At 45.5% G+C, this 12,820-nt stretch overlaps 1 protein-coding gene across 4 annotated transcripts in view; it reads left to right on the top strand.

Moving 5' to 3' along the window:
• The window catches only part of LOC132397439 (AMP deaminase 3-like), an 82,544-nt gene that overhangs the window by 19,356 nt on the left and 50,368 nt on the right, over window positions 1-12,820 (top strand). For all 4 annotated transcript variants that reach the window (XR_009513379.1, XM_059976235.1, XM_059976232.1 and 1 more), the window contains exons 3-4: window positions 7,553-7,748; window positions 12,435-12,600. Coding sequence is in view for 3 of the 4 variants with exons in the window: in XM_059976235.1 (XP_059832218.1) it covers window positions 7,553-7,748; window positions 12,435-12,600 (362 nt within the window). In the remaining variant the exon portion in view is untranslated. The remainder of the gene's footprint in view (window positions 1-7,552; window positions 7,749-12,434; window positions 12,601-12,820) is intronic.

The following is a 12,820-nucleotide window of genomic DNA, read 5'->3' as shown; positions in this document are numbered from 1 at the left end:
CGAATAAACAGTCGACATTTCAGGCTGAGACCCTTCATCAGGGCTGGAGAGGAAGGGGCAGGGGCCAGAATAAGAAGGTGGGGAGAATGGAAGGAGGCCAGGCTGGCGGGTGATAGGTGAGACCAGGTGATGGGGAAGATGGGTGGGGTATGGGAGAGGGTTTGAAGTGCTGGGGGGTGATAAGTGGAAAATGTTGTGTATTTAATAACTGACTAATATTTGAGTAATCTTATATATATAATATATTAGTTGATTAAGTTTCCTTTTTCATTTAAATAATTAATTATAGGGTATTTGTAAAATATGTTAATTTCATACATCGTCATAATACCACATGATACATGTGCACTTTGCTTAAAATAAACTCTAACTGCACCCATATTTTCGGACTCCTGTGAGTTTCTTTGAATTAGTTTAATGGTCTGAAGTTACAAAACATAACTTTGGTGACGAGGTATTTAAAAAAGAATCCATGTTGACTGCCGACCTGTTATACGCAGAGACATTCGAAATAAAGTGCAAAGCAGCAGGAGCAGCAGTGAGTAGCCTCTCACCCCAGCACGGGGAGAGACGGCGCAGGTTAAATCAAAATCAGCCAGGGAAGACACGATGGAGTAAACAGAAGCCTCTCACCCCAGCACGGGGAGAGACGGCGCAGGTTAAATCAAAATCAGCCAGGGAAGACACGATGGAGTAAACAGAAGCCTCTCACCCCAGCACGGGGAGAGACGGCGCAGGTTAAATCAAAATCAGCCAGGGAAGACACGATGGAGTAAACAGAAGAATTCTGGGTTCTTAAGCTGTGAGTACCAGGTGATACTAATCATTTAAAAAAATCAGAAATGGCTGGCTACGTCGGAAAGATTGACGAGTTTGATTGCACAACGGGTGATTCGCTCGTGTACTGAGCTTTTAGAACTGTATTTTGAAGGAAATGAAAAAACCATTAAAAAACGAATGTCAATTTTGCTAAGCATTAGGGTTAACGGCATACCGTTTACTTTGAAGTTCGACCACTCCAACAAAACCTGCAGAAATGAGCTTTGGTGATTTTGTCAAAGTGATACAGGAGCATTCAGAACCAAAGCTACTGTTGATTTTGGAACGCTTTAGGTTTCATAAACAGAATAAAAAAGCATGGGAGTCTATTTCAGCACTTGAGATTGTCTGAGCATTGTCCGTTTGGTAATGGGCTGAATGATACACTAAAAGATCGTTTATGAATCGTTTGTGGAATATTAAAAGGAAGCATTCAGAAATAGCTTATAACTCAAACAACCTGTGGAAATCACTGTTCCAATGGAAAATACAACAACGATGCAAGGGAATTGCAGTCAGGATTGAAAGCAAATGTGAATAAAATTGCAGCATCTGAACAGAAATCTGTGTGGCCAAACAAATCGTGTTACTGTTGTGGCAGGGACTCACCGAACAAAAATAAGTGGACTGTGCAGGAAAGAGAAAACACTGAAACATTGCAGTTTCAAAAAGAGCACCAATCTGCATGCTGTTGATGAAATGTCTGATAATGATGAGAGTAACACAGGAATGTGTAGCCTTGAGATTTACCACATACAAATTAACAATAGACCAGCAATATAGCTTTTGCCAGAAATGAACGACAAATTAATTAAAATGGAATTGGACATTGGTTCAGCTGTTGCAGTTTTTCCACAAAATGAGTCTGAACAACATTTCAGAGATTCTAAACTGAAATCTGCAGATATCCAACTTGGAATTTGTACCGGAGAAAGGACAACTTCAGAGGGAATGACATTTGTAACAGTGAAATACAACAACCAACAAGCCACATTGACATTGTATGTGGTAAAGACAGAAGGACCAGCATTGTGGGGCTGTGATTGGCTGAGACAACTACAACTTGATTGGAGATCCATCGGCAATTTAAATGGCACATCCCCTGCAATGAAGTGAACTAAGAAAGGTACAACTGTCTCCATGCTGAACACGATGACCATTGCCTAACAGAGGATAGGCAGGTGTTGGTGCCAGCCTCTGTGTCTCCAATTGGAAAGCCTGCTTGACCAAGGAAGGGATCATGCTGCTCAAGGGAAGCATGAAACTGACAAAAGCAGTGGTCCAACTACAAAAGTTTTTGTAGGCAACAGCTGAGAAAGCTTCTGATATGTTAATCAAGCAGTTACTTGTGAAAAATGGCTGGAAGAGAGTTCAAGGAGATTCAGAAATGTTGCAAACAATTGTTTTTGTGAGTATAAAGAGCCAGAATCTACTCTGCACGCACTACGGTTATTGCATGAAGTGGGAGACTGAATGCTGTCTGTAAAATAAGTTGCAAAGTAAAGCCCAGCTGGATGAATGGAAGGCCAAAAGGAGAGGAGTCAATAGAGATACGAAAACAAAGGATTTGTCAGATGATGAGGAAACCAGAAGGAGAGATCAGATCATAAAGGGAGCAATAGAAGGATTAACAAGAGAATACTGCAGTGTATGAAATTCAGCTCCACTCCACCCACCACAAGCAGCACTTCCCAAAATTTTCCTTCCAGTTCCCATTCCCACTCTAACATGTCGGTTCATAGCCTCCTCTTGTGCCAAGATGAGGCCACCCTCAGGGTAGAGGAGCAACACCTCATATTCCATCTGAGTAGCCTTCAATCTGATGGGATGAACATCGATTTCTTCTTTTGGGAAAGAAATTCCCCCGCCCCTTTTCTCCATTCCCCATTCTGACCTTTTACCTCACCTCATCTGCCTATTACTTCTCCCTAGGTCCTCTCCTCCTCCTCTTTCTCCTATGGTCCACTCTCCTATTCTATCAGATTTCTTCTTCTCCAGCCCTTGACCTTTTCCACCCACCTGGCTTTTCATATCACCTTCTAGATAGCTTCCTTCCACTCTGCTCACTTTTCTGAAATTCTGGCATCTTCCCCCTTCCTCCCAGTCCTGAGAAAGGGTTTCAGCCTGAAATGTTGACTGTCTATTCATTTCTACAGATCTTGCCTGACCTGCTGAGTTCTTCCTGCACTTTGTGTGTGTTGTGTTAAAGGATGGTGCTTAGCTCTTTTTATACCCATAAATAAGAAATATTCCATTCAAATTTGCAGTTAAGAGTCAGCCAATCAGAAAGCCCCTATTCAGATAATGCAGCACCAGAGAAGTTTCCAGAGCTTTCCAGAATCATGCAAATACAACCACAAGGGGACACACTGAACAATTGCATATACATACTGTGACTACTAGGGGACACAGTGAACAATTGCATTAGCCTCGTGATCCAGCACATTATCTTTTGCAACTTCTGCCACCTTCTACAGGACCTCACCACTAAACACATCTTTCCCTCTCTACCCCTCTCCGCTTTCCACAGGGATTGTTCCCTCCACACGTCCACACGTTCCTCCCCTCAGATCTCCCACCTGGCACTTATCCCTGCAAGCGCAAGTGCTACATCTGTCCCTACACCTCCCCTCTTACCACCATTCAGGGCCCCAAACTGTCCTTCCAGATGAGGCAACACTTCACTTGTGAGTCTGTTGGGGTAATCTATTGCATCCAGTGATCCCAGTGTAACCTCCTCTACATCGGGAAGACCTGACACAGATTGGGGACCGCTTCATCGAGCACCTCCGCTCCATCCGTCTCTCCATTGCCACCCACTTCAACTCTGCTTCACATTCACATTCGGATATGTCCATACATGGCCTCCTCTACTGCCATGATGAGGCCAAACTCAGGTTGGAGGAGCAACACCTCGTATACCGTCTGGGTAGTCTCCAGCCCCTTGGCATGAACATCGAATTCTCCAACTTCCGATAATTCCCTCCCTCTCCCTTCTACCTTCCCACTTTCACTCTTGTCTCCTCCTCCAGCTGCTTATAACCTCCCTCATGGTTCCACCTTCTTCTACTACCCATAGCGCTTTCCCCTTACATTCCTCCTTCACCTCTCCTGCCTATCCCCTCCTCCACCCCTTGATCTGTCCCCTTCCGTACTGGTTTTTTACCCGGCACCTACCAGCCTTCTCCTTCCCACCCTCCCCCCACCTTCTTTATAGGGCCCCTGCCCCCTCCCTCTTCAGTTCTGACGAAGGGTCTCAGCCCGAAACATTGACTGCTCGTTTCCACGGATGCTGCCTGACCTGCTGAGTTCCTCCAGCGTGTTGTGCGTGTTGCTTTGACCCCAGCATCTGCAGAGTATTTTGTGTTTGTGACCAATGGCATATACACACTGTGACCACTAGGGGACAGATTGAGCAGTTTATACATACTAAACAATTACATGTACAGTATGCAAATACTGTAGCAAACAATTAATTGTTAAGCTGCAAGAAGAATAATACATTTTGTCACAAGAGTGAGATTCTCTCAGATTCTCCTGGACACTCTCTCCTGGAGGCTTTCTGTGTGAATAAAATCTTTTCTATTTCCCAGTTGCAGTTTGGTGAACCCTTAATGCGATTTTTGTATTTTCTTTAGCTGTGGGCCAGGGGCCAGGTACCAGGAGCTGGCAAGTAGTGTGCCTTTTTTATGAAGGGCTGCAGGACAAGACAGGCCAGTGTGACTAATAAACACAAGAGGTTTTGTGGATGCCAGAAATTCAAAGCAACTCACACACAATGCTGGAGGAACTCAGCAGGTCAGGCAGCATCTATGGAGATGAATAAACAATTGGCATTTTGGGCTGAGACCCTTCGTCAGGACTGAAAAGGAAGGGGGACGATGCCAGAATAAGAAGGTGGGGGGAGGGGAAGGAGCACTAGTTAGAAGGTCATAGGTGAAACCAGGTGGGTGGGGGAGGGGTATGAAGGAAAAACCTGGGAAGTGATTGGTGGAAAAGGCAAAGGGCTGGAGAAGAAGGAATCTGATAGCAGAGGAATGGGCAACAGGAGGAAGGGAAAGAGATTCAGGGGAGGTGAGAGGCATGAATAGGGGATTGAAGAGGTGTGGGGGTGAAAGATTAATGAACGTCGGAAAGATCTTTGTTTGTGCCATCAGGTCAGAGACAAGACGCATTGATGATAGAAAAAATGAGGGTTATGTAGGAGGGAAAGGTTAGATTGATGTTGGAGTATAATAAAAGCTGGCACAACATCGTGGACTGAGGGGCCTGTACTGTGCTGGAATGTTCTGTGGGATATAACGCCATGTGAAAGGTGGATGTAAATAAAATGGCGAACATCAAAACATCATCGTGATGAATGGACTCAGTTTAAACGATGTCTATTAAGTCCTCTCCATAGATGCTCCCCGATCCGCTCAGCTCCTCCAGCATTTTGCTCTGGATTTCCAGCATCTGCAGAACCTCTTGTTTTCACATAAAATGGGCTGTTGTCATTGACAGTCAGCAGATGAAACTTCCTTCAGCATCGTATTTCCCAGTAAATGGAGAAAACTGCTGGAAAGGTGAGATTTTTCCATTTGACCGTAAGACACAAGCAAAAATAGGTCATTGGGTCTATTGTGACTGACTGATATCACTGAAGCTGGTGATACAGAAATTTTTATTCATCATCATGAGCAAGCATTCTCAGGGAGGCACTTGTGGTAGAATCTCTCACTCAAAAGTACATTTATGTACCCACAAGATCAATAGGTGATTCTACACAGTTACAATGGCACTGTTTACTTTAATACTGCAGACTGCCAATGCTTTCTTTGAATTGCATTTCTACAGTGGGAGACACCTTTTACCTTGTTACCAAGTTACACCAAGATACTTGGCCAGGACACACTAATTGATGTGAATAGTTTTAAAAGCTTCTGAAGACAGAGAGCCACATGCTGAAGGTTTAGTGTTTTGTGTGCTGACTCTCCGAGTACACAAATTTGCCCCACCATTGATAGATAAGCAATTTGATGTGCGAAGTGATAGTGTCAGTCTGGTCTGCAAGCTTCCTGGAACAATGGTGCAAAATACTTCAACCCATTCATTACTGGATTGATAAGAGCAATTAACACAATCCCATTGTTGTCATATTTGCCTGTTGCATCTGCAAATGTCTATCACCATTTTGCAAACCATACCTTTCAGTCTGTGGGGCAGCCTCTGCTTCTCTCTTCAATTATCTGCTTTCAATTTACATTTGGAACTGAAGAACTGAAGACTGGTTCTTTCTTGTTTGAAAGCCAAAAGAGAAGTAGTGAATATGGCCCAGTCCATCACAGGTAAAGCCCTCCACACCATTGAGAGCAACTACACGAAGCATTGCCATGGGAAAGCAGCATCTATCATCAAGGGCCCCCAGCATCCAGACCATGCTGTCATCTCGCTGCTGCCTTGAGGAAGGAGATCCAGGGGCTTCAGTACCCACACCACCTGGTTCAGGAACAGTGACTGAATTCGCAGGAGTTCACTCAACCATCAGAGGGGATACATTCACACAACTGCACTCACCACATCACTGAGCTGTTCCCATCACTTTCAAGGACTCTTCATCTCATGCTCTTGATATTTATTGCTTATTTCTTTTTTAAATTATTTTTTCTTTTATATTTTGTTATCTTTTGCACATTGGTTGTTTGTCCATCTTGTTGGGTGCCGTCTCTCATTGATTCTGTTGTGTTTCTCTGTTCCTTAAGGTTGTTATAGCCGGGGGTGGATAGTGGGGACAAGCTCCCACTACCTAGCAAATGCTCCCAATGGCGTGTGTCTCAAGTAGCCTCTGACAAATGTCCAGCTCCTGTCCTTCAAGTGTGGCTCGGCTACTAAGCCCAGCGGATCCATATCCGGGGCAGAAGTGGGTTACTAGCTCCTTAAAACCAATTGTTTTGGGCAGATGGGATGTGCAGCTCATCTAGGAGAAAGAAAACTCTGATTTCAAACCGCTACTGTCTTATGACATGACTATATCCACTCATAGGGACGTCTTCGGGAGTAAACCCTGAGGGAAAATCCAGAGCTGGAGTCCCTACGTTGAGTTCAACCTGACTGGCAATTCCTGCGATGTTGCTGGTATCAAACCGTATCAGACTCTGCCGTTCCTTTGGATTCACTGGCTGCGTGGAAAAGGGGGGCTTGCTCGCTTTCTGTATCGCACTGCCCTGGATGCATATCACGTAGAAAGCTGGAACGCAGCACCCATGGTTAACCATGACCAATGGGTGGCCTCATTGGGTGTACTGTGCGCACCAGCAAGAAAGCAAATCGCATGGTTGTATATGGTAATACATATATATATTTTTTGAAAATATATTTTGAAAATAAATAAATTTAATTATTAACTTTGAATTAATAACTGCTGTATTTATGTAACTGCGGAATAACCCCTGGAGAGAGAGAAGAAATTCAACTCGTGAGAGAGCGTAGGCCATCAACTTTTTTGCTGTTGATGTTTCTGTAGCAGGCAATTTCTTTTTTACGAGGTCATTGCTAGCTTGACGTTCAACCCAGCACGGATGGAAAGCGTGCATGGGAGCTGGCTGGATTCGAACTCAAGACCCTCCACCCCAAAGTCCCAGCGGTGATGCCTCTATGCCGCCAGCCAGCAGAATAACCCCTAACATACCTGTCCTTTCTTCGCCCTCCTCAGCTCATGTGACTGATCTTCTGTTTTGCTGATCTCTCCCCGCAGGAAGAAGAGTTTCCGGCTGATCCGATCGCATTCCTTGTCGCTGCAGATCCCTGCCTGTGATGGAGCGCTCACAATGCCTTCTCCAGCCATGACTCCTCAGACACCCAGTCAGAATCTGCCCTTCTTTGGGATACAGTTACCCTATGAAGTGCCTGAGTTTCAACGAGTGACCATTAGTGGAGACTACTGCGCTGGGGTAATCAATCCCAATCAGAATTAGTGGGGAATACTGCGCTGGGGTAATCAATCCCAATCAGAATTAGTGGGGAATACTGCGCTGGGGTAATCAATCCCAATCCCAATCAGAATTAGTGGGGAATACTGCGCTGGGGTAATCAATCCCAATCAGAATTAGTGGGGAATACTGCGCTGGGGTAATCAATTCCAATCCCAATCAGAATTAGTGGGGAATACTGCGCTGGGGTAATCAATCCCAATCCCAATCAGAATTAGTGGGGAATACTGCGCTGGGGTAATCAATCCCAATCCCAATCAGAATTAGTGGGGAATACTGCGCTGGGGTAATCAATCCCAATCCCAATCAGAATTAGTGGGGAATACTGCGCTGGGGTAATCAATCCCAATCAGAATTAGTGGGGAATACTGCGCTGGGGTAATCAATCCCAATCAGAATTAGTGGGGAATACTGCGCTGGGGTAATCAATCCCAATCCCAATCAGAATTAGTGGGGAATACTGCGCTGGGGTAATCAATCCCAATCAGAATTAGTGGGGAATACTGCGCTGGGGTAATCAATCCCAATCCCAATCAGAATTAGTGGGGAATACTGCGCTGGGGTAATCAATCCCAATCAGAATTAGTGGGGAATACTGCGCTGGGGTAATCAATCCCAATCCCAATCAGAATTAGTGGGGAATACTGCGCTGGGGTAATCAATTCCAATCCCAATCAGAATTAGTGGGGAATACTGCGCTGGGGTAATCAATCCCAATCAGAATTAGTGGGGAATACTGCGCTGGGGTAATCAATCCCAATCCCAATCAGAATTAGTGGGGAATACTGCGCTGGGGTAATCAATCCCAATCAGAATTAGTGGGGAATACTGCGCTGGGGTAATCAATCCCAATCAGAATTAGTGGGGAATACTGCGCTGGGGTAATCAATCCCAATCCCAATCAGAATTAGTGGGGAATACTGCGCTGGGGTAATCAATCCCAATCCCAATCAGAATTAGTGGGGAATACTGCGCTGGGGTAATCAATCCCAATCAGAATTAGTGGGGAATACTGCGCTGGGGTAATCAATCCCAATCCCAATCAGAATTAGTGGGGAATACTGCGCTGGGGTAATCAATCCCAATCAGAATTAGTGGGGAATACTGCGCTGGGGTAATCAATCCCAATCCCAATCAGAATTAGTGGGGAATACTGCGCTGGGGTAATCAATCCCAATCCCAATCAGAATTAGTGGGGAATACTGCGCTGGGGTAATCAATCCCAATCCCAATCAGAATTAGTGGGGAATACTGCGCTGGGGTAATCAATCCCAATCCCAATCAGAATTAGTGGGGAATACTGCGCTGGGGTAATCAATCCCAATCAGAATTAGTGGGGAATACTGCGCTGGGGTAATCAATCCCAATCAGAATTAGTGGGGAATACTGCGCTGGGGTAATCAATCCCAATCAGAATTAGTGGGGAATACTGCGCTGGGGTAATCAATCCCAATCCCAATCAGAATTAGTGGGGAATACTGCGCTGGGGTAATCAATCCCAATCAGAATTAGTGGGGAATACTGCGCTGGGGTAATCAATTCCAATCCCAATCAGAATTAGTGGGGAATACTGCGCTGGGGTAATCAATCCCAATCAGAATTAGTGGGGAATACTGCGCTGGGGTAATCAATCCCAATCCCAATCAGAATTAGTGGGGAATACTGCGCTGGGGTAATCAATCCCAATCAGAATTAGTGGGGAATACTGCGCTGGGGTAATCAATCCCAATCCCAATCAGAATTAGTGGGGAATACTGCGCTGGGGTAATCAATCCCAATCAGAATTAGTGGGGAATACTGCGCTGGGGTAATCAATCCCAATCCCAATCAGAATTAGTGGGGAATACTGCGCTGGGGTAATCAATCCCAATCAGAATTAGTGGGGAATACTGCGCTGGGGTAATCAATCCCAATCCCAATCAGAATTAGTGGGGAATGCTGCGCTGGGGTAATCAATCCCAATCAGAATTAGTGGGGAATACTGCGCTGGGGTAATCAATCCCAATCCCAATCAGAATTAGTGGGGAATACTGCGCTGGGGTAATCAATCCCAATCAGAATTAGTGGGGAATACTGCGCTGGGGTAATCAATCCCAATCCCAATCAGAATTAGTGGGGAATACTGCGCTGGGGTAATCAATCCCAATCCCAATCAGAATTAGTGGGGAATACTGCGCTGGGGTAATCAATCCCAATCAGAATTAGTGGGGAATACTGCGCTGGGGTAATCAATCCCAATCCCAATCAGAATTAGTGGGGAATACTGCGCTGGGGTAATCAATCCCAATCCCAATCAGAATTAGTGGGGAATACTGCGCTGGGGTAATCAATCCCAATCAGAATTAGTGGGGAATACTGCGCTGGGGTAATCAATCCCAATCAGAATTAGTGGGGAATACTGCGCTGGGGTAATCAATCCCAATCAGAATTAGTGGGGAATACTGCGCTGGGGTAATCAATTCCAATCCCAATCAGAATTAGTGGGGAATACTGCGCTGGGGTAATCAATCCCAATCAGAATTAGTGGGGAATACTGCGCTGGGGTAATCAATCCCAATCCCAATCAGAATTAGTGGGGAATACTGCGCTGGGGTAATCAATCCCAATCAGAATTAGTGGGGAATACTGCGCTGGGGTAATCAATTCCAATCCCAATCAGAATTAGTGGGGAATACTGCGCTGGGGTAATCAATCCCAATCAGAATTAGTGGGGAATACTGCGCTGGGGTAATCAATCCCAATCCCAATCAGAATTAGTGGGGAATACTGCGCTGGGGTAATCAATCCCAATCAGAATTAGTGGGGAATACTGCGCTGGGGTAATCAATCCCAATCCCAATCAGAATTAGTGGGGAATACTGCGCTGGGGTAATCAATCCCAATCCCAATCAGAATTAGTGGAGACTACTGCGCTGGGGTAATTGGATAAAATTGGATAGGTATATGGACAGGAAAGGAATGGAGGGTTATGGGCTGAGTGCAGGTCAGTGGGACTAGGTGAGAGTAAGCATTTGGCATGGACTAGAAGGGCCGAGATGGCCCGTTTCCATGCTGTAATTGTTATATGGTTGGTTATATGGTTAATCGATCCCAATCCCAATCCCAATCGGAATTAGTGGGGAATACTGTGCTGGATAATCAATTCCAATCCCAATCGGAATCACATTCACTATCACTGACATATGTGATGAAATTTGTTTTGGGGCAGAGTACAGGGCAATACATAAAGCATAGCATGACTGGCTGATGGAGGTCTTTAATGATGGATGCCACTTTTTGAGGCATCGCCTTTTAAAGATGTCCTGTATCCTGGGGAGGCTGGTGCCCATGATGGAGCTGGCAGAGTTTACAACTTTCTGCAGTGGCCTCTCCAGACCAGTCACTGATGCAGCCACTTAAAATGCTCTCCACAGTACATCTGTATGAATTTGCTAGTCTTTGGTGATGTACCAATTCTCCTCAAACACCCAATGAAATATAGCCAATGTTGTGCCTTCTTTGTAATTGTATCAAAGCACTGGGCCCCGGATAGATTCTCAGGTATGTCACCACTGACCGATAAACTTGAAGCTGCTCAGCCTTTCCCATAAGTACCTTGACTATACCTCTTCCCACCCTGCCAAATGTAAAAATGCTATTCCCTATTCCCAGTTCCTCCGTCTCCGCCGCATCTGCAATAACAGAATACAGAATAAAGTGTCACAGTTACAGAGAGAGTGCAGAGCAGGTAAATGATAAGGTGCAAGGTCATAACGAGGTATGTTGAGATCAAATGTTCACCTCATTGTTCAGTCATCTCATAACTGCAGGATAGAAGCTGCCCTTAACCCTGGTGGGATGTGCTTTCTGGACTGAGTATCTTCTGCCCAGTGGGAGAGGGGAGAAGAGGGAATGTGGGTGGAATGTTTGAATTACGCTGCCTGCACTGCCAAGACAGTGGGACCCACAGGTCCCCTTTAAATTTTCACATCGCCTTGTAATTTTAGACTCTTTTGCCCTGGGGAAAAGACCTCTGTGAGGAGAACCCTTGCCCCACCCCCAGCATTCTGGGAAAACAGCCCCAGATTATACAGTCCTTCCTCATGACAAGCACTTTGGTCCAAGTAACATCATTGTAAATCTCTTTTACAGGTTTTCTGGCCTCACTATAAAAGGAGGCCAACGCTGTGCAGTCCTCTGGTGCCCTAGCCTGGCTTGGTAGGCACAGTGCCGTCGGGGTGTGAGCAGGGCTGAGGGAGATGCTGAGATCAGGCCACCTGGGAGCAGGATTTGGAGAGGGAAGGAGGGGCTGTTTGAGATTGTGGGCTGAGGGATGTATTGTGAAGGAATTGATAAAGATTAGGTTTCTTTGACACATGCATTGAAGCAAACAGTGAAATGTCATGATTGTGTTAACCACCAACACAATCCAAGGTTGCAAGTATCACTACGCTTGCCCCACCAACATAGCGTGTCCACAGCTTACGCACACGTCTTTGGAATGTGGGAGGAGACCAGAGCTCCTGGAGGAAACCCAAGTGGTCACAGGAACAATATACAACTTCCTTACAGATAGTGTTGGGAATTGAAATCCATCCGGTGATAAAGCGAAAGGTTAACCACAGCGTTATGTGCTTCCCTTGATGTTCATGCTGTTGTCTAACACAGATTACTGTCGAAGACTATGAACATGCTGCCCGAGGGCTGATAAAAGCTTTATTCATTCGAGAGAAATATATGCGCCTGGCCTACCAAATGTTCCCCCGTATAACGAGGCAGTACATGCGGACGATCAAGGACGATCAGTGGCCTGAGGAAGACGAAGTGATGCCCGGTAAGTGCATTCGTTTCTCTCTGAGCCTGCAAAAAGACCCTTTGCCTGACCAATCCATGGGGCGTAGGAGGGCAGAAAGGGACTTGTTTTTGCTGCTGTTGTTTTGATCAAGTTCAGGTTTATTGTCATCTAACTGTACAAATATACAAGCCAACGAAACAACGTCCCTCCGGACCACGGTCACCCACGATACATATATACAACCCAACGAAACAACGCT

Source organism: Hypanus sabinus, chromosome 7 (assembly GCF_030144855.1).
Source record: "Hypanus sabinus isolate sHypSab1 chromosome 7, sHypSab1.hap1, whole genome shotgun sequence".
Taxonomy (NCBI): domain Eukaryota; kingdom Metazoa; phylum Chordata; class Chondrichthyes; order Myliobatiformes; family Dasyatidae; genus Hypanus; species Hypanus sabinus.
The sequence above is the reverse complement of the archived record's forward strand: the minus strand, read 5'-3'. Positions and strand labels throughout refer to the sequence as shown.